This window comes from Phaethon lepturus, unplaced genomic scaffold, assembly GCF_000687285.1.
Source record: "Phaethon lepturus isolate BGI_N335 unplaced genomic scaffold, ASM68728v1 scaffold4835, whole genome shotgun sequence".
Lineage (NCBI taxonomy): Eukaryota > Metazoa > Chordata > Aves > Phaethontiformes > Phaethontidae > Phaethon > Phaethon lepturus.
The window spans coordinates 12,305-36,890 of record NW_010541070.1 but is presented as its reverse complement, the minus strand read 5'-3'; the positions used below and the strand labels follow the sequence as shown (position 1 = coordinate 36,890).

Below are 24,586 nucleotides of genomic sequence, written 5' to 3'. Positions count from 1 at the left end.
CGGGCGGCTGCGGGGAGGGTGTCGCGGCGACGCCGGGCCCGTCCGTGTTGGAACCGGGGGATGTTTTCTGGGGGTCCCTCTCCTCGGGAGCAGGGCTGGGGGCTTCCTCGGTCTCCGTCTCGCCCTTTTCGCTGGAGGTCAGGGCTGTCCCGCAACCGTGGCCTCGGCTATGGGGGTGAATTTGGGGAAACCTGTGAAGAGACGGCTGCGGTTCCCAGCCCGCTGCCATGCCAAAAGTGCAGGCCTCCCCCGTAACCCAAATCCTGTCAGCTCCGTGTTGATAATCCAAAACACACCTGAACTTGCGGCAGCAAGTTGTTCTGACATCTCTTTTTTGGTGTTTTATTATTTTTCCAGGCCAAGTCCAAAACCAGCAGACACCATAAAAATACCCTTATGCATTAAAATAAAATTGAAAAACCCGAGAGAATTTCTGTAAGCATCTTTCCAGCAATCCCCAAAGAAAACTCTCTTGATCTAGTCTGATGATTTAGTTCCAATTACACCGATATGCACATTTAACTTAATTACTGCTGTCTTTAGCTTATCCTTTTCATTCCAGATCTATCCCTCATCATTGTTCCACGTAAGCTGATGCTCCTGTCAGAGCTTATTTAAGCAGGCTGTCCAGAGCTGTCACTGAGCTCAGCGCTTAAGCTGTAGCATTTGTAAAGCGTGCATGAGTGCTGCTAGATTACAGGATCCTGAGCCTTGGCTTGCAGTTTTGATTCACTTGAAATTAAATGATGAGTGTACCAATAATTTCAGAGTGTGTTCGGCTGCTGTTTCTTAGTGCATCGTGCCTGCTTTGATATTTATTGTATGTGTTTCCTGGCTGAGGAGTTTGAATCAAGCATTCTTCTCAGGGCTGTTGCCAAGCCAGTTTGTTCTGTTATCCAAGTAGTTTCCAGCTGCTTATTTACACTTCTTGGTTTACTGTTGTGATTTAGTGGAATATTATCTGCTATTGAATTCTCCCAAATAAAACTGTTTCTTCCTGTGGAGGGCTTCTGGTAGTTGCCAGTCAACTCCTATCACTGGAATGATGATTGCATTATTTTGCATTGCTTAGTTGTTCCTACAAAATAATTGAGAAGTGAGAGGTTGCTAGCTTGTAGCTGGAGTTAATTAATGCATCTGCTTGCTAGGACTTGTAACACAGGACTGTGGAAAGTGAGAGCAGGGAGAAACACAGCATGGAAAGACAATCAGCAGAACACAACAATGTGCAGATATGACCAAAAAAATAGATGATGAGAAATACAGGACAAAAAAAGGAGTGGGTGGCCCAGCCTAGTGGCAACTTCTTCCTATGCTCCTAAGAAGTCCTGTTAAAAGGCTTTTTTGTATGTAAAGATGCAGGTTTTTGAACCTTTCTTTCTTTCCTCCTGCCTTTCCACTAACATCCCTTCTTTGTGGGAAACAGTTACCTTTACCTTCAGGGGCAGTCTGACTCCCACATATCTAATTACCCTCTGAAAAAAATCTATTTCATATGTTTCAGACCTGAAGAAGGATTTTGTGCCAAAAGCTTGTCTATGGTTCCCAGCTATGCCTGTGTTGGCCTAACTACCCCTGCAGGCCTTCTCTGTGTAATTTTGCCATGATGAAAGCTCTACAATATCCATTCAATTTTGGTGACATTTTATTGGTATTGAAAGGTACTCGGTATTTGTAGATACTTCCTCTGTGATTTCCATATGGAAAGAGAAACAGACTGTGTAAGATATCGATACACCAGTAGAGCTACGTCCACGCTGGGGCTATTTGCTGCTGCTTTGTCCAAGGTTGACATTTCCCCCTGCCCACTGTCACCACCCTGGGGACCCTGGCTGCTCATCTCACAGCCACAAACGGCTCCTCCAGAGCCCACGTCTCATTCCACCTCCGGAGGAACTGCTCCTCCCTGCCCCCAATCTTGACCAGCTCTGGAGTTCAGTGAAACGTTGCGTTTGTTATCTAGTACCTGAATAAAGAAAGAAACCTGTGGCAGAGCAAGCTCGAGGCTGCATGCAGGAATCAAAGAGCAAGTAGTTACCTGACTGGTTTCAGCTAACCTAAGTCCACAGTGTGGTGGAAAGAGGCAGTTGTGCCCTCCTGTTAGGCTGCGTGTTGCCACCCCTACCTGGTTTTGGGAGCTGATCCATCCAGAAAGCAGGTTTCTTTTTTACAAGGTTAATTATGAGATTGGACAGGTCCTGCATCCTGTAAAACACGTGGCTGTACAAATGCGAGCACTGTTACTGAATCAAAAGGCTCTGAGTTGCATCTGCCTCTAATCACTCCCATATGCATTCTTTCATATGTTCTGCTATTTGTTATGGCTTCCTATCATGTGCTAATTGATTCATTACTTTATGCTAAGCGTACAGTCACGTGCCAGTCATTAGCAGTCCCATATGTTGAACTCATGATGTATATCTTTAAATGCTGTATCTCCTGGTCTGCCAGTCCTCCTTTATGTGATACCACACATATGTTGCAGGTCTTCATTCATGCTTTGAGGGACTTTAAACTTCCTGCTCATTAGTCTTGTATGTAATTCTTCACTTACTCTCCGGAGCTCCTCCTTATTGCAGTTGTGTAACAACTGTAATTAGAGCTGCTGATACACAGATCTGTGCTTTAGCCTGTGGTAGTACAATGTGTTTGAGAGGGGAAGGAAAGAATTTTGAAACATCCTGTGATATATTTGATACATCCAGCATAGTAATGTCAGTATAAACCTCATGTTTAGATGAAGTTATGTTAGCCCACGGAAGTTTTGCACAAGTTCAAACTCCATAGCTGACTCAGAAAATGTGACTCCGGAAAAGAAAATGTAGCTGGGAGGAGGCAAGCGAATTCCTGAAGTATTGCTGGTGAGGACATTAACTGGTCAGAAGAAATGAGTGGGAAAAGATGGAAAGAAAGGTGTATCGTCTTTACAATCCCAGAATTTCAGAATGAATAATTTAAGGAATCTAGAGCTGCATTGAATTTTTAAGTTTTATAGCAAGAAGACAGACTACTTGTGGTATTACTGCTTACACATAGCATGTCCCAAGATTTCCCAGAAACAGGTTGAATTGAACACAGTTTGGTGCAAAAACAATAGTTATTGATTTCTCCAGAGTTATTTCTACTTTATGTCTGAGGTGAATGAATACAAAATTTGATCCTTGATACCTATAGTTCCCGATGTGACACAGTCTTAGGTTCCGTCATTGTCTGTGAATGCCCAGCATCAGCATGATATAGAATGATCTGTGGAATTCAGACCACCCTCATTTCATACGTTGTTTATTGCAGGAACTACTGGCCTTGGGGAAAATAGCTGCACCCTCCCAGGCTTTTATCTTCCAAGCCCCGAACAAACCAGCTGAAAGTCCTGTTGCATGTAGATAAGGAACGGCAAGTAAAGAGGCTGAGAGTAAGATCTGGGTAAAAAGCAGCTCTCCAAGGAAAAGCTAGTGCTTAAGCACAGTATGTTGTGGGTGAGGAAGCAGGGAGGGAGGGAGACAAATAGTCTTGAGTAAGAGCTTGTGTAACACCTGGCCTGGGCTGTCCTGGTGGCTGCTTTCAGTATGCTGCCTGCCGGGGGGAAGCCAGGCACAGAATGATTTCTTTTCCGCTTGGCATTGCTGAACCTCCCAATTTCCTGGGCAGGGGCTCAGCCCGCAGTGTGATCCCTATGGATGCAGCTGGGCGGACACGAGCACCGCTGATGCACCCGTGTCTGCAAGCCATTGCATGGCTGGGCTCTGGGTAGTCCCTGGCTGGGGGTGACCGCTGCGTGGGCTTAGCCGGGGCCTTGCGCAGGTCCTCAGGGAGGTGTCAGCCCCTCGCTAGCCATGTGCAGCTTTCTTGGCGTTTTCTACGGGAGAGCTCCCAGCCCCAGTGTGCCTGTACCAGCCCTGCTGCGGCAGCTGCTTCTGACTACATCCCGCCCCTATAGCGTCCTTATTGGATTCCTGGCCGAGGGGGTGTTGCTGCAATGATAGCAGCAGGGCCAGCGGTACATTGATACGCCGGAGCTGCAAGAGTGTTGTATAAGAAGGAGCTGCAGGGAGCGGAGGAGAATTAAACAGGATCACGTTTCTCCTCTGTGAGCTGAAGAGGTTAGTGACTATTACTTAAACCCTGCTAACTGTAATTAGGATTTGGAAGCACCGCTTTCCTCTTCTGATCCACCCTTCCCAAGACTGCTTGTCACCGGCGTTTCCCCCTCGGTTGTGAAGGAGTGGGGAAGTCCTGCAAGTCACGTTAGCGGCTCCAGAGACACCCACCACACTGGAGGGTATACGCCAGCACTCGGGGAGGGGGGTGGGACAGAGAGAAAGATAAAAAGAGAAAAGCCCTTTGTTTGGAAGAACGTCCGAAGTGCAGCGAAGCAGAGTGTTAGCTTGTAAATGACATGGAAGTAGCCGAGTAGCATCACTGGGTGGCCGGAGCACTGCATGGTGAGGGTGTGAGAGAGGTCCTTTAAAACCTTTCTTACAAAGTGTCTTCTGGACTTGTCGTTAGAAGTGCCGAGCTTCTTCCAAATCCTGTTAAAATCCGTGTTTACTGCAGGTGTTTGACACCCCCTTCTGGAACAGCAGACCATGAACCTTGCTGTACCTCAGTTTACCCGTGTGTAAAGCGGGGATGAGAATATTTTCCTTTTGCTAAGGAACATGGTGGGGCCATATTCCAGACAGTCTTTGGCGGGAGAAAGGCGATTCCTATGTTTCCAGATACGGTACAGAATCCATGTGTAAAACACATTGATGCTTTATTAATAACTACCTTATGCTCTAGTCACAGCTACCACCAATCTCTAACTGTCTTAAAAAAACCCACAAACACACATGCATCAAGGCTCAGTCTACACACAGAGAAAAGGCAGGCTCAGCCTTTATATAACTCTCCTGGCATCATGTGGAACGTTGGAGCTTGTTCAAAAAAACCAAGCTAGTGTTAATTAGGGCAACAGTTTATTGAACTGAGTTTGTATGGAATCATTTTTATCAAACTCCTTACACTGGTTTGCCAAATTAATTTTCCTGGAATGAGGATGGTCATTCAGCTGTTGGTTCTCTGTTTACAGATGTGAACACAGAATGACACTGTGCCAAAAATCAACAACACAGTGTTTGAGCATCTTTCTGTCATTTGTGTCGATAAATGGGAAAATGAAGACAAATCTGTTTCAATAATATAAATCCGACTTGAAGTTTAATCTTCACAAAATACAGAGCAATAGGTAAATATTTACAACTGTTTTCAACACATATAAGAAAACCTTAGTTTAAAAAGTCTTACTAAAAACTATCGTCACAAGCAGTCCACGCAACTTAGATATTCAGTAATTGACAGTAAAATATTAATGATTGATATGATTCTTATTATTGGATCAGGGAACTTCCCTTATCCTGGATGGCTGATGTTTCTGGCCTTGTCCTCTTGAGCGTACATGCACATGGTCAACAAACTGTTTTTCTAATACCAACCTCGGTTTCTTTAGACAGTGAATTGAGTTACTGTTTGTGAGCAACTGCAGTTTAAGTCAATGAAGTATGGTTTGTGTTATCCTTAAAGGAATGACAATGCTTATTTTTTATACCTAAAAAGGAGAATCAGTCTTTGTAGTTTTCAACTTCTTATTTTTAGTGTCCTCATTATTTTCCAAGTTGTAGTTCTAACTGGATGTTTCAACACCCACTCCCCACTCCCAAAAAAAGCCCCCCAACAACCCCAAAAGACCACCACATTCAGCTCCAAGAGACTTCATTCTAAATATCAAAGGGCGAAACTTTTTTTTACTGAAGAATGTCTGCTGTATCCACAGACTTCAGAAACTAAGCTTAGTAGATGAGAACAGGATGAGAAAAGGGCCACTTTGATCTCTGCACTAAAAATGAACCACCCTTGTCAAAACAAGTGAATATGAATGGCTAAATTAACTGTCCAGTTTTCTAATTAAAACTGGAATCACTTCCCGTCTTGCACTTGAGTGTCAGGACTTCAGTGAGATGCAGGAGTGGAATGCACATTGGCATTTTTGCTTTTTAATGATGACTCTGAAGTCACCTCAGTTTCATATGGCTTATAGAGAGGATATTGCACTGTATGTTATGCAGATTTGTTGTAGGAAGCTTCAGTGTATGTTTTCCATTACCGCTGGTGTGGTCCACTGAAGCTCTGTCTGTGCTGCCAGCCTTGGCTAGGTAAGCACCAGTGAGGCAAGACAAGATAAAAACAAACCAAAACTGGAAGGAAGTGGAGAAACCAGCAGAAAGAGCTTGGATACGTATGATAAAGCAGTGTTTGCAGTGGGAGAATAACTCCCCCAGAAAAGGAGTTCCTGTGTTTGACGCAGTGGTAAAGCAACATCAACGTCTGCAGGACCAGGGATAACTCATTCACCTCTAACTTTTGGGCAACGATAGATCTTTCTGAAGCTTGCGGGTAGTGCTCAGTGCAGTAGAAGAACTTAACATTATGCTTGTACTGCACGTTACCAAGCGAGGTGTCAAAAAGGTTACTTCACTGAGAGGAGAGGGAATAGGGTTTAGGGAAGAAAAACAGTCTGAAAGCCAAGGCACTTAGCAGCTTAATCCCGTATTGAAAAAAAAACCACCCTGAATGTATACATGCCCTGTTGTAACTTAGTAGAACAAAGGTTGCTGAGGGCCTATCCCTCTCTGGAGTTAGCCTTGAACTGTAGAAAGTGTTCTTATGCATGTAAGGCCAAACTGTTGAGCTTACATCTTGAAACTTTATAAAGTAAGTGCAACTATAATAAAAATACAAATCTACATTTGTCCTGTTTCTTCTCTACTAGGCAAAAAGAGCTTTGGCTTTTTGTTTAACTGAACTTAAGTATTCCCTAGACTAATGTTTGCAACCCAGACAGAGCTCTACTGTGCTGATTAGAAAGCATTGCAGAAAACACACCTGACTGGGAAAGATAATTAAATGCATTTGCTAATCCTGTTATTCCAGATGAGTGCAATCCACAACTTTAATGACATGAGTTCAACAGTTAACATAAAAGAAGTTTATTCTCTCTTTTTTTTCTTCCTTCTTTCTTCTCAATATAGCATTGTAAACCAGTTAGAAAGACCCTGTTTGGTGCAACTAGCTTTCCTGCTATCTTATACTGACTATCCTAAATGATGAATTAAAAGCTGCACTAAACTGGATAATAAAGCAAGCCTTTCTCATGGCCCAAATAATGTTACTGTGTTTATTAGCTTTCCCTCTTAATGAAATGTGTAGGCAGAAAGGGATCTTTGTTGTCATGTTATTACCTTTGTTCCATGAATGAGAGGAGAAGAAAGCTACCAGAAAGAATATGGAATTATTAAATAATCCCATAATACCTAAATAAGAGAAAGAAGTGGTACAGGATGTGAGTGGAAAAGTTGAGACCACCATCATTGGTAGCTGAGACACCATGGATGTTTTTTAGCTATGATAGAAGCTATAACACTTTGTGAGCCTTACTGTTGCTAGGGGGAACAGCCCTTAGTCAGTATTTACTGTCTTTTGCAGGCTCTGACACAGATGAGCAACAGAAGACTGGTTAGTCTGTTATTTGGTGATGAACTTAGAGCCACCGCAGTGGCTTGCTCGTACTTGTCTTTGGAGTAATTTGCTAATTTTTCTCAGGCATAGCACAATTGTATGCAACTGGAAGTGGGATCAGTGTGTTTGTATAGATCTCTCTAGGTTTACTCTTTGTGACAGACACAAATATATAAAGGACTGAGACTTTTTTTGTCCCCATAAAATCAGATTCATAAAACTTGTACGAAGAAGGTATATTAACTCCTGACTTCTGTCTTCTTCTAAAGCTATGATTCTCTACTGGCAAAAATCTGTGAGGAACTTGCAGGGAAGTATAAAGATAGATTCTGTACTGGTGTCAATTCACTGTTAAGTGGAGCAGTACACTTCTGGCATTAGAGGTAACCATGGGCTTCATCTGCTTTCATTCTTCGTGTCCAGTGTAAGACAGAGTAGGCCTGTTTTTTACATTGGTATGGAGTTCTTGAATTTGCAGTCCGAGTAACGTGAGTGCAGTCTGAAACAGCCCCGACATGTCTTAGGTTCATCATCCAGAAGTCAGGATAACCAGTACCTGTGACTGATGGAAATGCTTGCTCTGGGAAACGTGTTTTTCATTTGGACTTTGTAATCATCTCAACTGGTGATAGCCGAGCAAAACTTTTATTTTTAAATCTATTTTATGTTTACTTACTTGCATAGTAAAGTGGAATAACTATCCTTGCATCTTAGAAAGATAAGACATACTGGCTGTTCTTATATGCCTGGCATCCGTAATGAGGCCTTAAGACTAAGGGTTGTTGAACAAATCTTTTCAAAATAAACAGGTCATTTGCCTGACTCTGCTTACTGCTTAAAAAGAACAGTATTCTCACAGGTGTTTCCAACCCACTCCTCCTTGGATAGATCCTGGTGACAACCAGCCTGATCTAGTAATATTTCCAATGTAGGCACAATGGACAATGGAAACACAGCAAAAGAACCCTAAAAATGTCCATATTATATGACAATATGACCAGGCCTTAAGGTGGATTGATGGCAGCTGGTCCTCTGTTTTAGGGGAGAGAAGAGCTTCACATCCTTTCTTGTCCTCTGAGCAGGGAGTGTGGCAACATAATTCTCTGGCTGCTGTGAGCCCAGTTTTTCTGTTAAGGCTCCACTGGAAAGGATGCTGCTGTCTCAAGAAGGCAGAGATGGCGAACACAGTCTTTATTCCCTGCTGTCTCTGAAGAAGGCCTAATTTTGCACCCAGGAAATGCATGATGCATTTTTTCCTTCAAGTGCAAGGTCATGTTCAAAAAAATGTATGGACGTGCCACTTCGGGACATGGTTTAGTGGGCATGGTGGTGGTGGGTTGATGGTTGGGCTTGATAATCTTAAAGGTCTTTTCCAACCTTAATGATTCTGTGATTGTGTTAGCAGTTTTCTTATGTTCATGTATTCAGGTTGAAAGAGCACCTTTCAGAAAAACTGCTGGTCCACTGCAGCATACCGCCATCCTTGTCAGTTGGCTGGTGCTTTCTCGGCATCAAATGTCTTGTAATATCTGAAACACAATGTTCCTGTTTCTAAAACATGGGAGAGGAAGTCCTCCTATCCTAGATGCTGCTAAATTATCAGCTCCTACGGAAGCACGAAGGTGCTGATAACCCTGGAGATTTAGTAGTCATTAAACCAAAAGAAACTTAATGAGGCTTCAACTGTTCATCTTTTGCCTTTGGGATCTCATACTGCCATGCTGACAGAGATGGCCTTTTTCACCAAGAGAATCATCACGAGCAGGGAGAACTGATACAGTTGCCAAGTCACTCTCCATCATACTTGAAAAGTCATGGCAATCAGGCAAAGTCCTCAGTGACTGGAAAAAGGGAAACATCACACCCATGGCAGGGGGGTTGAACTAGATGATCTTTAAATGTCCCTTCCAACCCAAACCGTTCTTTCATTCTAACAAAAAAGTTCAAAGTACATTCCTTTACAGTGTGTTCACTATTATTATTTTTAATTCCAGCTTTTACATCACTCCAGCTTTTACATCACTTTATTTTTGCTTATATGCCTATCTGGAATAAACTTTCCTATTCCAGACTGCAGAACTAAAATCCATGTGTTAAGGAGGAAGAACCATCCAGCCTGAAAGCAAGTGTAGTCATATGGCTTGTGACCTGTAAGTCTGGCTCACAAGCCATTGTTTGGCCACACTGTTATGCTCTTTCTCGAACTCAATTTAATCCTAACCAAAGCCAATGGATCCATGTGGTCTTGGAGGACAGATCATTGCAGATACTTGTCAGTTACATATTCTGAGCTGTTGAGGCTCCATTGCTGCCTTTATCTACACAAGTCTGACCATGGGAGGGAAGAACAGAGGCTTGTTGTCCGATAGCTAAGGTAGGCATCTATAAAACAGTGACAACTTACAAATATCCATGTGTAGTGTTTGTGTTTAAGATACTAACGCAAGATGCCTTGTGTTTTCCATTTCTAATGATAAAATAAAGAGATTATTTGTCTGAAACTCAGTTTGTGGAGAGGCCACAGTCATGCCTGAGATGTGAATGACTTAATAGAAATTAATCTTATACAGTGAGTTTCTTTCCCAGAACCTCAAAATGCCTTGTTGAGCTATGCTAGCAGAAGGTAAGGAGGAGATTTAGACTGAGATTTTTAAAAAGCTGCAAGGCTGAATAAAGTAATGAGCAGGATTGCTGTTACATTTTAAAGTGTCTTTAATGTTACCATTGGTAACATAGGATGGTGGTAGTTCAGTACAGACACTCTCTTCACTCAATGACCTCTTTGGTTGCTTAAAGGGATGCTGCAGTTAAGGGCATGAACTTGACGAGGGGACAGAGCTCTTATTTTGTAAGACTAACTGTTAAATCACTTCACCAAAATATTGCAGAAAAATCCAGTGGATTGAGTATTGTCTACTCCTGAACATCTGCAGTAGCTGTTTTAGTTGTTGCAGAGTTGTGCTGATCCTGCCTTTGATGGGATATTATCCATTTGTTCAGCCACAGTTGTAAATAAAACACTGGTCCACATTAACTAGATCTGTTTGGCAGAGGAAATTAAGAGAGTGGTACTCTGGAATCATTGAATCATTTAGCCTGGAAAAGACCTTTAAGATCATCAAGTCTAACCATTAATCTAGCACTGCTAAGTCCACCACTAAACCATGCCCCTAAGTACCACATCTATGTGTCTTTTAAATATCTCCAGGGATGGTGACTCAATCACTTCCCTGGGCAGCCTGTTCCAACGTTGGACAACCCTTTCAGTGAAGAAATTTCTCATAATATCTAGTCTAAACCTCTCCTGGTGCAACTTGAGGCTGTTTCCTCTTGTCCTATTGCTAGTTACTTGGGAGAAGAGACCAACACCCACCTTGCTACAACCTCCTTTCAGGTAGCTGTAGAGAGCAATAAGGTCTCCTCTCAGCCTCCTTTTCTCCAGGCTAAACAACCCCAGTTCCCTCAGCTGCTCCTGATAAGACTTGTTCTCCAGCCCCTTCACCAGCTTTGTTGCCCTTCTCTGGACACGCTCCAGCACATCAATGCCCTTCTTGTAGCGAGGGGCCCAAAACTGAACACAGGATTCGAGGTGCAGCCTCACCAGGGCCGAGTACCGGGGAACACTCGCTTCCCTGCTCCTGCTGGCCACACTATTTCTGATACAGGCCAGGATGCTGTTGGCCTTCTTGGCCACCTGGGCACACTGTTGGCTCATATTCAGACAGCAGTCAACCAACAGCCCCAGGTCCTTTACTTCTGGGCAGCTCTCCAAGCCACTCTTCCCCAGGCCTGTAGTGTTGCATGGGGTTGTTGTGACCCAGGTGCAGGACCTGGCACTTGGCCTTGTTGAAACTCATACAGTTGGCCCTGGCCCATTGATCCAGCCTCTCCAGATCCCCCTGTAGAGCCCTCCTACCCTCCAGCAGATCAACACTCCTGCCCAAGTTGATGTTGTCTGCAAACTTACTGAGGGTGCATGCAATCACCGCATCCAGATAGTTGATAAAGATATTAAGCAGAACTGGCCCAAATACTGGGCCCTGGGGAACACCGCTTGTGACCGGCTGCCAACTGGATTTAACTCTATTCACCACAACACTTTGGGCCTTGGCCATCCAGATAGCTTTTTACCCAGCAAAGAGTATGCCTGTCCGAGCCATGAGTGGCCAGTTTCTCCAGGAGAATGCTGTGGAAAATGGTGTCAAAGGCTTTACTAAAGTCCGGGTAGACAACATCTACAGCCTTTCGCTCATCCACTAAGCCAGTCACCTTGTCCTAGAAGGAGATCAGGTTGGTCAAGCAGGACCTGCCTTTCATAAACCTGTGCTGGCTGGGCCTGATCACCTGGTTGTCCTGTACATGCCACATGATGGCACTCAGGATGATCTGCTCCATAACCTTCCCCAGCACCAAGGTCAGACTAAGAGGTCTGTAGTGTCCTGGGGCCTTCTGGCTCTTCTTGTAGATGTGTGTCACATTTGCTAACTTCCAGTCAACTGGTATCTCCCTGGTTAGCCAGGATAAATGATGGAAAAAGACCTGGTGAGCACTTCTGCAAGCTCCCTTGGTACCCTTGGGTACACCCAACCCAGCCCCATAGACTCATGTATGTCTAAGTGGTGTAGCAGGTCGCTAACCATTTCCCCTTGCATTATGTGGGCTTCATTCTGCTCCCTGTCCCTGTCTCCCAGTTCAGGGGGCTGGGTACCCAGAGAACAACTGGTCTTACTATTAAAGACTGAGGCAAAGAAGGTATTAAGTACCTCAGCCTTTTCCTACTTGGTTGTATTGTCCAATTACATGGCCATGCTGGTTCTGAATAGGTTGTGTATTTAAAATACTCCTCTGAGCAGGCATTCAGCTTCACTAAAATCTCAAGCTCCACATCTTTGAAGGCATATTATGAGGAGTAAAGGTGTTCTTAAAGCCTATTCACCAATTATAGTTATTTTTACAGATATTTTTGTGGGGTCTTGAGTTTTGTAGGCACTGCCAGCAGCTTCACTGGTCCCAAACCAACGAGATTTAACAAAATATGTAGAACCTATATGCGCTGGAACAATCCATCCTTTGTCCTTCTCCAGCTAATGTTACTGTGTGGACCCAATCATCAAGTCAGGTTATAATTTTTAATGAGTTTTGTATTCATTGCATATGCATGTCCAAGACAGAAATACCTGATCCAGGAGTTGCAATATGTATTCATTTCTCTTTAGATAGATTTTTAATATTAGTAGTTGTTGGAGTGGCTTGAGCCGAGTAGGACCTTCTGTTTTGATTGCGGTTGGACCCAACTCGATGACTGTCTTTTAGGTCCTTTTGGAGACTTTTTGGAATACTAAATCTGATGATGGTGGATCTGTAAAGATGCAGACAGTTGTAAATAAGAACCATTTTGTAGGTCATTCTTTTGCTTGTTTGTCAAGCCTGAGCGTGAGCCTGAGCATTTCAGGCTCTGGGTTGGCACACTTGAAGGTTCGGGTTTAGGCATGCTCAGAATGCCTGACTGTACAGGCAAATCAAAATTAGTGGGTAATTTAGCTATCTTCTTGGCATATAAAACTACCTCTCTGCTTGTAGAAATCATAGGGTTTGATGGGGGTAGACCTAGGAATTGGAAAGGGAAGACGTGTAGTTTGCTTTTGCATTGTATATGGTTATACACAAAGAAATCATTGTTCTTCGTAAAACTTTGCATTGGACCTGATGTGCAGTTGTAGTACTGTGAGAAATATGCTTTTGCAGCATTCCTGTAACCTTTAAATTTTTTTTTTTTAATTAACTTTCGTGTCAGTATGATTTAGGTAAGATACCAAATACTCCCTCTAGTGGCTGATGTTTTGGTAAAGGTGTTTTCAGTTTCTAGGGAGAATTTGGACACATGAGTAGCATGTCAGGACTACTTGACTGCTAAATCAAAATCACATTGACTAGCTCTTTGTGAGCGAGCAAACTAGTGGCTGGTCTGTATGATTCTTGAGCATTGCGATGATAAATAACATGAAAAGTACTGAGATCTAAAGTTCGAGGATTTGAGTAACCTCAATTGTTAATCTTCGTTCGAGAGCTATTTTTTCCCATCTCTCAAGCAATTGCTGCCATTGGTAGATTTCCAAAATTTAATGGGAATAGAGAGCATCCATTGCATTTTTCAGGGCTTACTGAGGAGCGGTAGACTGATAAAGTGACAGAGGTTTTAACCATGTCATGAATCATTTTTAAGATTGCAACGTTATGCAAAACGTTATCTACTTCCCAAGTTATCTCAATCTAATTATTAAAAAAACTTTCTATCGCTCTCAATTTATTTTAGAAGGGTGAAAACATTTTTACTGGGGTAAGGGAAGAGAAAGTTGGCTAAAAAATACAGTTGTCTGACAAGCTATGGGGCAGGCCTCTGGTGTTATGATGGAGGCAGGAGATTTCATCAGCCATGGTAAGAAATATCTTTATGGTGACTGCAGCGTGTAGCAGGAGTGCTTTTTTTGTTTGGGGAATTCTCAAAATAGGTCAGCCTGTTACAGATCTGGGATGCAGTGACCTTTAGTGGACCGGAAGATAGGTATCATCTATTGAGTTGAGTCCATAAAGATATTAAAAGACCATACTTGTGGCTGGATATGTGTTTTGTTCTTGTGCCTACTAATATTACAGTAAACAGCAAAAGCTCTTATTTCTTAATGTACTTGCAGGAGTATTGCCATTGATATAAATGGGATTACTCGTGATTAAAGCTAAGCATGCATATAATTCCTTGTAGGGTTTGGGTTTCAGATGAATTTAACAGCAAGGGGAAGGAGAGAAAAAACATGGTTTTGTGTCATGCATTATATGGCATTGGTTTATATAGATATTTCAATACAAACCTTAGTTATGGCCACCTTTTGTACATGTCTGATTTGTTTGGGATTTCCTACAGTGAAGAAGAGAGATTGTAATAATACCTACTTCTTACATTGCACTTAGCATCAGTAGGTCTGAGAGTGCTTTACAGAAGAGGGAGGTTTCCCCTGCTCTGGAATTGGGAGGAGTGACAGAGAAAGGGGATGTGATTTGCTTGCTGTAGGTCACCCAGTAAACTTCTGGGAAAAAGTAGGAATACAGCCTGGAAACACAGCTTCCCTGCTTCTGCCCAGCCCAGCTCTGCATTTGTTAGGTCCTCTGAAGAAGAAAATGCTTGTAGAAAGGATTGCAGTAATTGGCAGGCAAATTTAGGGCCAGATGTAGTAACTGAGAAAATATCTCAGAACATTTTTCTGTAATTGTCCATCATCACTTTATTTTGTATTACAGCAAAGGCTTGGAAGTCCCTCTTGGCATTGGTGTTTACTTGCAAAGCACTCGTGAATCTATCAAGTGAGGTGGAGAAGCATCTTCTTTCGGTAGGTGACATAGCAAAACCAAAATGAGCAGCATAAGGAGGGAAGGGAATGTGCTGAGGTTATTTGTCACATCTCAGCTCCCTGCCCTGTCCCCAACACCTCTTGTGATTAGCTCCAAGTAAAGTTTCCCCAAAAATGCAGGTATGGGTGGGTAGTCCTCCTCTTTTTTATTTTTTTTTTTTTTAATGAAACATGAAAAGCTCTCAATTTTAAAAGGCGTAAGAGTCAGCACAAAACAGCAATGTCTTTGCAGGAGACAGGTGTTTAAGCAGAGTCTCAGTAGCTAGTGTTTAGATGCTTAGCTGTGCGGGGACTTTACTCTGGTGGCTTCATTGTTCTGCAGGGAAGCCAGGGGACACGGTTTGTGGTCCACAGGGACCTGGCAGAATTCAACTCTGTGATAGCTTTAGTGTTTACCTGGATGTTAAGTCAAAAACATGTGGAGGACGTGTTTCATGCACTTTTTCCTTTGAGCTAGTACCATTTTTAGCTTTACTCAGGGTTATTTTCTCCAGCCTGCGTTCAGGCACAGACCGGTACTGTAGCAATAATATTGTTTGATCACATGGAAAATTAGGATCTGTGAATTGCTGATAGCTCCATACGACTGCTCATTCTCCTGAGTGCTCATCTAAAATTGGACTTTACTCCAAAGTAACTGACATTCACTTGTTAAAACACACTTCTTCTACCATCATGGACAAATTCACTTTCAAAAATTGCTATAGCACATTAAAGCCTGAAAGAAATTTTTGGGACTGTTTGTGGCTCTTTTTGCTTTAGTCATATAATAATTAGCCACATACAAGTAGCCTTTTGGTTAAAGAATAGCTGTGATGAGGCTGCAGTTTTGTGGGATTGTTTTTTTACCCATCAGAATTTTCACAAGGCTCTATGTAATTCACTCCAGAGTAGTTCCCGTAAACTTAACATTAGAATTAAGGATTTTTTGGGGGGTGGGGATATTTTTGTAAAATAAAAAGTAGAGCCCTTAATGTCTTTCTCATAATCTCTTTCAGGCGCCCAAAAATGGGCTCAGTTCTTTCCTGGGTAGTTTAAGCATTAGTAGTGTAGTATCCAAATGTAATTTGGCTCTCATCTGTCACCTGTAGAAATCACTTGTCTCACGCAAAGCACTTATAATAGGCGATGTCCACCATTTAAACTAGCTGCACAAATCACTCCCCCCCCCCCCTTGAAACAATACAGGTTATCTAAAGGCAGAATTTCAAGCAAAATGAGGCCGACCAAGGACTTAGCTTCTCTGCACATCTCTGGGACTCCATCTCAGAAGTGTTATTTGCCTTGGTTTTTCCTCTTCAGACTAGCAACAAAATCTGGGCAACAAAGGGTGACTACAGACAGAGAACAGGACAAAATGGTCATTCATACCCGTGCACATACGTCACAGCACTTCTGATTCAGTGCTCCACAGGGTGGAATATGTCATGTATTAAAAAAAGAACTTCAGATTCTTCCAGTACCGCTCACAGTTTTATATTAGTTTTGTGAAATGTTTTTGCTGCAAGTGTGGAGTTGCAGGCTGTGAAGAGCCACCTCAGTGTGACAGGAGTCTGGACTGTTGCAGACTCTGGAGTTGGTAAAGTTAAGTTGCAGAAGTATGTTTTAATAAAAGCTTTCCTTTCTACTTAAGTATTAATGCTGGACACAGCGTATCTGCTACAAGTCATTTATTATTAACCATCACGGTATATAGTAAGGGTGACTGTTTGGCAGCTGTAACACAGCATCTGGCCATATCTCAATATGACTATTTCAACTTCAGCTTTGGCAGCCAGCTGGAAAACCAGAATTTAATTAGAAAGCCTGGGAAAGTAAGCCTGCATATAAATGGAAACCCATGCAGGTGTACTGTTCAAACAGCATTTAAAAGCCAGGAAGAAAAGCCTGCTCTGGCTGTTTCCAAGGGACACTGGTGCCAGTCAGGATGGGAAACTGCCTTCTGCTGGCAAACCCCTGCTAGAGTTGGTGCCTCAAAGGTATAACTCACCTTACCAGAGCCTGCGTGCCTGCCAGGGAACTGTGACCGGGGCTGTGATAGCGGAGAGATGTGTGGGAGAGAGGGAGAGATGCTGGGGAGGGTTGGTACTTAAGACCATAACTCTCAAGGAAAATGTGCGTGGTTGCTCTACAAGTTCTAGGGGTTGTTGTTTTCCTCTGAAATGTGGAGACTCCTAGTCCTCTCCAAGACTACAATGGTCTTGGCAGGTTTTCGAGAAAATTTCTGACTCTCATTTTACATTCAATTAATGTTTTAAAGAGAAGCAACGGTGTTGAGGGTTGCCTTCCTGACTGTCTCTTTCTTGCAGAAGGACTTTACTTTTATCTCTAGGTTGCAGCAAAGGCAGAGCAAAACCACAAACTCCTGCTCTGGCATGTTAGCATTCAAACAGTTATTTTCTTTGCCTTCATTTCTGTTTTTTCTTTTCAAGTTCTGCCTTTAGTTAGGATTAGTGAGGCCTGTGTTGGGTCTGCATCCCAAAGGTACTTGGGCACATACAGAGGTTAAAGTGTGTAAGTGGTTTCCTGCAGAACAAAGGATATTTATCTTTGAATAGGCTACTAAATTGGAGCATTTGGGCAGTTCTTCCCCTTGTTTTTTTAAAACAATGCTAACAAAAGCCACACTGTTCAACCTCTGCTTTCTCTGGTCCAGGCAGATGTGTCTTGCTACAAGCAGACAATATGAGAGTAAGATGTGGTGGCACAGGCTATAACATGTACCAACACCCCGAGTGCAGCATCTGCGGGGGCTCTGGGTATTTGAAATCAGAGATGTAGGGCTGGCAGGGACCTCAAGGTTTCAAGGTGTTGATTTTGCAGTTACTGCTGCTGTCTGTCCAGTGTTCCCCTAAAAACTTCTGTTGAGGAAGGTGCTGCAATCCCCATCTCAGGGCTTCACTTCCATAACAGAGAAAAATTTTCTATGATGTCTAATCCACAAGTCCACTGCAGAGGGAGCTTTGGAGAAATTCCTTGGTCCAGCCTGGTTTATGCTAGGGGAAAATATCAGTTTGAATCCGACAGCCTGAGAGGAGTGAGGCTGCACAGCTCCATGGCCCCTGGTCCAGCCAGTAGTGAGACTGAAAACGTATTCCCAGTCAGCAGACGTACACAGAGCACATGTATACACCAGGTATATACACTTGTACATGGCCGGCCACACAGATCACAGAGCACTCGCACAAACACAGACTGTCCCAGCAGCCACATCCTCTTCCCCTCTCTGGCTGAGCAGGTTGGAGGTCTGCTAGTAAGAAAATATATATATATGTGTACATATGTACAAGGTGGATCCCTCCAGCAGCTGGGCTCAGACACTCCATCTATGCAATAGCTGCCCCTGAATCCCAGTCTCCTCAGTTGCTGTCTGCCAGGTCAGTTAAGAATTGTATTGTGTATTTTTAAGTGGCAGGAAGGAAATGACAACATGTGTCAGCACTCAGGTTTGGTAGAGTTGGAGATTTAATGTAAGCAAAGATTTGACAGGTATAGAAGCGGGTGCTGGAGAGAGTGAAAATTGCCAAAGAGTTACTGTGGGAATGAAACGGTTCAACTGTTGAGTATGCAAAAGTGAACTAACCTTGACAGCCAAATTTTCAGATTAAGTGCTCATCTGTGAGGTTTCTGCTACTCTTAAGATATGTGTGGCAGTCATTTGAAGTAGCACACTTCAAAAGACCAGGCTGTGAATGCTTCAGGAAAGACTCCCACGTCTCTGTTATGCTATTGCAGGTGACATTAATTGCAAAATATTTTGATTTTAGATGTGAGTCACTCATTCATACCTGTGGGAACAAGACTTTGAAAACTGCCTGAAGAATGCACGAGGCTTACTGAAATTCTCTATGTATCATGAGAGAAGGTACCCACTCTCATCATGTATATGCCACGAAAAATTTTCTTGAAGGGGAGATAATTCTTAAGTTCTGCCTTTTATCTTGCCTCTGCACTGGCTATGCATGGCCTTAGCAATGTTGCACAGACCAGAAGTAAGCATCACTTCCCTAAAGCTTACCTCTGTGAGTGTTGGCGGTTTTGAGATGACTGGAGTTCCACTGTGATTGTACTGGGGAGCAACACATTTGCTGGGTGACCGATCCTTTTGGGCATTGCTTGTTTTGCTGCTGAATGTTCCTGTTTTACTGATAAACTTTGCAAGAATATTTGGTTATAGAGCATTTTTTTTTTTTGCTACAGAGTAGTTGCTATCTATTCAATGGAGGAAATAAGCAGCACAAGCACAAAAAACTCAACAGAGAGCAGAAGGGTGACAGGACAAAGATATATTGATGTAGGATAAATGATCTTCTTCAGCTAGATGCTTTTCTCAGGTCTGCTTCTTAGTGTCGTGCAGGGCTCATCTCCCTCAGTACGAGGAGCCACTGTCTGGCTGTCAGTGGGGAAGGGCTCCCGCACCAGCCAGCAGCCGCTGTGCTCCTTGCCCTGCTTCTGAGGGGACCCTTGGGGCTGGCAGGGCTGCCTGCAACCAGATGAGGGTGGTTGCAGATGGGTGGTGGGAGGCACTCTTGAATCACAAGCTGTGAGCATGAAGGACATCCCTTTCTAATCTCACCAGCCCCTTTGCTTTCATACAGCCGGTTAGGAAAGGGCGGAGAAAAAAGCTTTTGCACGCTGGCTGATGTACTGTTATATCACTTACAGTATAACAGCAGCCAAAGTTCAGCAGCCTTGAAAATGCCTCTGAAATCTTTCTGTCAAAGCTTTAACCAAGGTCACCTGTCTTAAGGAAAAGGCATGGAAGGCAGGCACAGCAGTTTATGGTTTGGGCTTCCTTTCATCGTTTTTGTACCTGAAAAATAACTGTAGCTGTTACCCTACTGTAAAGATTTGAAATAAGGAGTAAATTTTCGTATATTCATCTGGACTCTCAGATGAGTATTCTCTATTCTGCTCTTACCTGATTCATGACAGTTCAAAAAAATATCTGATTTACTTTTCTCCCTGAGCAGCTCCAGGATTTGTTGTGTGAGCAACATGAGGGTAATAAAAAGCAGCAGCAGGGATGCAGACATAGCAATTTTTCCTCTTAGCTACACGCATTAGCAAAGGTTCTGTAATGTACATTTAGTAGCTGTATATTTCCATATGGATAGCGTATTAGCCTGCAAACCCTTGACCTGGACTGAATGGCTGGTTGCTATGGCAATAGGTTGCATAGTAACAGGTTCTGTTCCTAGGTTGAAATCATCTTGCTTCTCTTAAATGTGACTTTTGGGGAGGTCAGAAGTTGTTCATCAGGTGAAACTAAGAAAGCTTTTTTAAAGGAGAGGCAAAAATCTTGATGTTCAGCAACCTGAGCGTCTGCTGAGAGATGTTCTTTGTTCATGGTAGTGGAAGAAGGTAGCTCGCTCCCCCACCTTCTCCACTTTGAACTGGAGGTCAGCAGCTCACCAGAAAAAAAAACAGTTCTTGGAAACAAGATGACTGTAGGAGCTTCAGGGGAATTTGTCTGCTGTGCAACTTCCACTCCTGCTAAAGGCAGTAGGCAAATATTAACAGCTTAACACTCCAGTAACCTTGAAAATTTCTGAACTTAAAGTAAGTCTCTGATCAGCTGCTCTCCAGCTGGACTGCTTCTAAACCTCTGCTGACCTGGTCCTGATTCACACTGGAGCCCTTTATGAATCTAAATTTTAAAGAATTACAACCATACACTTCAGAAGAGCATTTTTTTGGCTTCTTGATGGCTCTGCTTGGCAAAGTCCTATGAGAGACTGCCCTGGGGGGGCAGGGGGGCTGAGGTTGATCTACAGAGATGACCTCCCCAGAGCACAGGCGCCCCAAAATCCAGTGTGCCAGAGCCAAGAATGGCAGAAAGCCGCTGTGGATCAGCAGGGACCTCCTGACTGAGCTCAAACACAAAAAGGGTGCACAAGCTGGGAGAGACTATCCAGGAGGGACACAGAGACAGTGGCCAAGCTTGCAGGGACAGAGCTGGGAAAGGCAAAGCTCAGCTGGAGCTGAAACAACCTATGGGAAGAGTTTCTCGGGGTACACTGGGAACAAAAACAAGGCTGAGAAAATACGAGCCTGCTATGCAGTGGGGCCAGGGTGAAGGAAGTTAAAGGTACTTGATGCCTTTTTTTGCCCTGGCTTTCACTAGCAAGGTCTGTCCTCAGACCTCCTGGGTTTCTGAGTCTGCTAACAGAGTCTGTGGGAATGTAGGGTTACCCACAGTAGAGGAAGACAGTGATACAGCTCTTGAGCTAATTGGATGTACAGCAGCCCCTGGCTGGTTGATGTCACTGCAAAGCCACTTGGCTATAAGGAGAGGTTCCTGGTGACTGGAAAAGGGCACGTATTGCTCTCGTCTTCAATACTGTTCAATGTCTTTATTAACCACCTGAATGATAGAATGGAAAGTAAGTTTGGCAAGTCTGTGGATGAAATCAAATGGGGGAGTCGTCAATATACCAGAGAGGCCTGGCACGGGCTGGAGAAATGGCAGACAGGAACATCATGAAGTTCAACAAAGGCAAACGTAGAGTCCCTTGTCCAGGATGGAATAACCCTGTGCACCAGTACAGATGGGGAGTGCCTGGCTGGACAGTCAGAAAGTGACCTGTAGATGCTGGTGTAGAAGTTGAACCTCAGGTCACAGCATGTTCTTCTGCTGAAGAAAGCCAACCATGTCCTCAACTGTATTAGCAAGAGTGTAGCCAATAGGACCTGGCTACACCTGCAGTGCTGTGTCCAGTTTTGTGTACCCTGGTATAAGAAATAAGTTAAATACAGAAGCAAATATGGTGGAGAGCCACCAAGATGGTCAGGGGGCTGAAGCAAAGAAAGAAGGAGAGGGTTAGGGAACTGGGTTTGTCCAGCCTCCAGAAAAGAAGGGCAAAGGCGGGGGGGGGGATTATTGCTGCCTATAGCTTTCTGATGGGAGGATGTAGAGGAGCTGGAGCCACATTCTTTTGGGAGATGTGCAGTGAAATGGCAACAGGCAATGCAGAAAACTCTGAGTAGATACTAAGAAGTTGTTCTTGCTGTGAGGGCAGTCAAACACTGCAGCAAGGGGCCCTGGGAGGTTGCTGGATTCCCATCTGTGGGGACAGTCAGAGCTTGGCATGGCCCTGGTGCAGCTGAGTGTGGTTTGGATTGGGTGACCTCCAGGGGCTCCCTCCAGCTGACACCATTCTGCAAGTCTCAGTCTCTTTTCTCTTTCGCCATAAAGAAAAGTGAGTGTAACTGAAAGCCCAGACAAGGACTCTGCCTGTCGGTGGAACTGAAAATGGGTTGTGTGGTTTCGTTACCCTCCTTTCCCTCCCTGGCTCTCTGTCTCTGCCCTATACATCTCTCTTCCCTGGTGAGCAGTGTCATCATATTATACCTCAAATATCTGGTAATGACATGTCACCGTAATCCCTCTAGAGAACTCTTCCAATATCACTCATTTTTCCTTTTATATTAAACATGCCGCTGTGTGTTTTACCTTTGTACCCTTTTGGCATGTACAAAGTAAGCAGAGTTCAGCACCGACAGGAATATACAGGTAGACAGGAGCTTATAGGAAAACAAAATCCAGATACAACATGTGATTGTAGAGGGGCTTTCTTTTATTTTTTTCTTCTTTGTGCCAGCTGATGTAGTTTCTTAGCAGCTGTCAATCTCTAACACTGTCAGAATGGTCACTTATGGCTGTGCTGCTGCACTGTGATCCCAATAGACAAGAGCCACAAGGAAGAGTGAATTGGGGTTGCCCATTTATCCTTTTAAGTCTCAGAAGGATTTGAAGGGCTGCAGCCAGGAAGCGGAAGCAATCAAAAGAGTTCCCTCAAATGAAGAGATCATCAGTGGCAGGAAAGAGAACACTGAAACAGAAGAAACAGAGTTTGAAGGAATGCTATCATAGGATGGAAGGAACAAAAAGTGCAGAGGGGCTGACTTGGCTTGGTTTTAGGCTGTTTTTTCTGTAGAACTTAAAATTACTTTACAAAGTGTTGCCAGTCCTCAGGGTGGTGGAACAGTGCAGGTTTGAAAGGTTACACCGGTAGCCCAGTGCTTCCGCAAATCAATGGCAAATCATAAAACCAACAGAAGAATTTATTACCAGTGGCTCAGCAGCCTGGCCTGTGAGCGCAATACCTGGCTTGTCCTCTGTATGATGCAATTGTGGCAGGAATGTGCTTTTGGGAGATGTAAATCTTGAGGACATGCCTGCTTGTCATCAAAGAGATGGCAGAGTTTCTTCATGCATGGAAATGTCAAACAAGCATCTTGACCAAATTATCAGATGGTTGGGTGCATCTTGACATTGTAGGGCGTGCCAGTGGTTACATGGGGTATGAAAAGATGCTCTTTGTTTCCTGTCCCAAAGTATTCCAGCTATGCTGCTGTGCACTGTGAATGTCCGTGTGGCAGTCTGGAGCAGGCTGTGCTGCAGACGCTCAGGAAGTCAGCAGGGTTTATATAAAGCTCTGCTGGGTTTGCAGAACCTTTTGGCTCCTTTCGAACATGGAATTGGTGATATAAATAGAAGAATGTCTCACTTTTGAAGTCTGCCTTCTATTCACGGAAAGGAAGAACTTCATGCCAGAGTTGTGATATAATAGCTGTTAAATACAAGTCTCAAAACCAGTCCTATGAGAGGCTGAACTGGTTGACCACTTTTCAACGGGATGTGAGTGAACTCAGTAGCCTATAGCATCACATCTGTGTTAGCTGGTTGCTGATATCTGAATAAGGTTTGGCTGTACGAAAGCAGGGTTCAAGAGTAATCCATCCTCCCACCTCCCCTCCCAGCGGCTCCTCTCCCTGCTAAAAGAAAAAAAAAGTTGCTTTTTTTTTTTTTTCCTTTGGTCAGATTAACAAAATGTTTGGGACCGTGGTAGTTGGAGTTGGAATTGCTGGCTTAGCACGGATCCGAGACTTGATGAATCCACTGCCTTCCAGCCCTTCTGAGCACCTGAAACTCTTTGGATTTGTATCCAGGTTAGAAATTTCACCTTAGCATTTTTAATATGGATATTGTAATGTTTCTTTCTTCCAGTGCACATGCCTTTCCATGTGGAGGGCTATTATTTAAGGGCAGCAGGGGATGAATATCCAAAGTTTTATGTTTCTCTTGTAATTAAGGCTGTCTGAAAAGGGAAAGTTTATGCAAATATGCCTGTCATTCTGAGTGGCAGCTAGGAAATGAGCACAGAAAAGCTTTGCAAGAGGGAACAAATAGGTTACCTTAGTGAGATACCTTGCAGAAATGACTAAAATAAAAGCTGAGAGATGTTCTTGCTGCAGGATCTGTGTGATAAAAAGAAATGCAATTCTGTCTAACTGAAATTTCCTGTAGCTATTGGATGGTACAGACAATAATTACACTAATGAGCTAATGTCTGCATGAAATTTATAGAAATTTTTAAAAACATAAGATATTTTACAAATTTTTTAAAAACTTTTTTACAAAAACACGTTGTAAAGCTCCTAACGCTGCAACTTCATCCTAAAATTCTATTTTACTTTTTTTTTAAACCAAATACTGAACCTGTAGATGTCTTTAAAGAAAGTCTCATAATTTAGTACATACAGAAAAGTTGCTTCTTAAAGAGAAACTTTATGGTTTTTCTCACTGCCTTGGAGCCGTGGAAATTTAGCAGGACTGTATTACA

General features: G+C 43.4%; 1 protein-coding gene across 1 annotated transcript in view; it reads left to right on the top strand.

The window, feature by feature from the left end:
• The first annotated feature begins 4,021 nt into the window (after positions 1–4,021).
• Positions 4,022–24,586, top strand: part of BLVRA (biliverdin reductase A) — a 31,108-nt gene continuing 10,543 nt past the window's right edge. The window contains exons 1-2 of the mRNA XM_010287614.1: positions 4,022–4,100; positions 23,785–23,912. Of these exons, the coding sequence (XP_010285916.1) occupies positions 23,794–23,912 (119 nt within the window). The 5' untranslated portion in view covers positions 4,022–4,100; positions 23,785–23,793. The remainder of the gene's footprint in view (positions 4,101–23,784; positions 23,913–24,586) is intronic.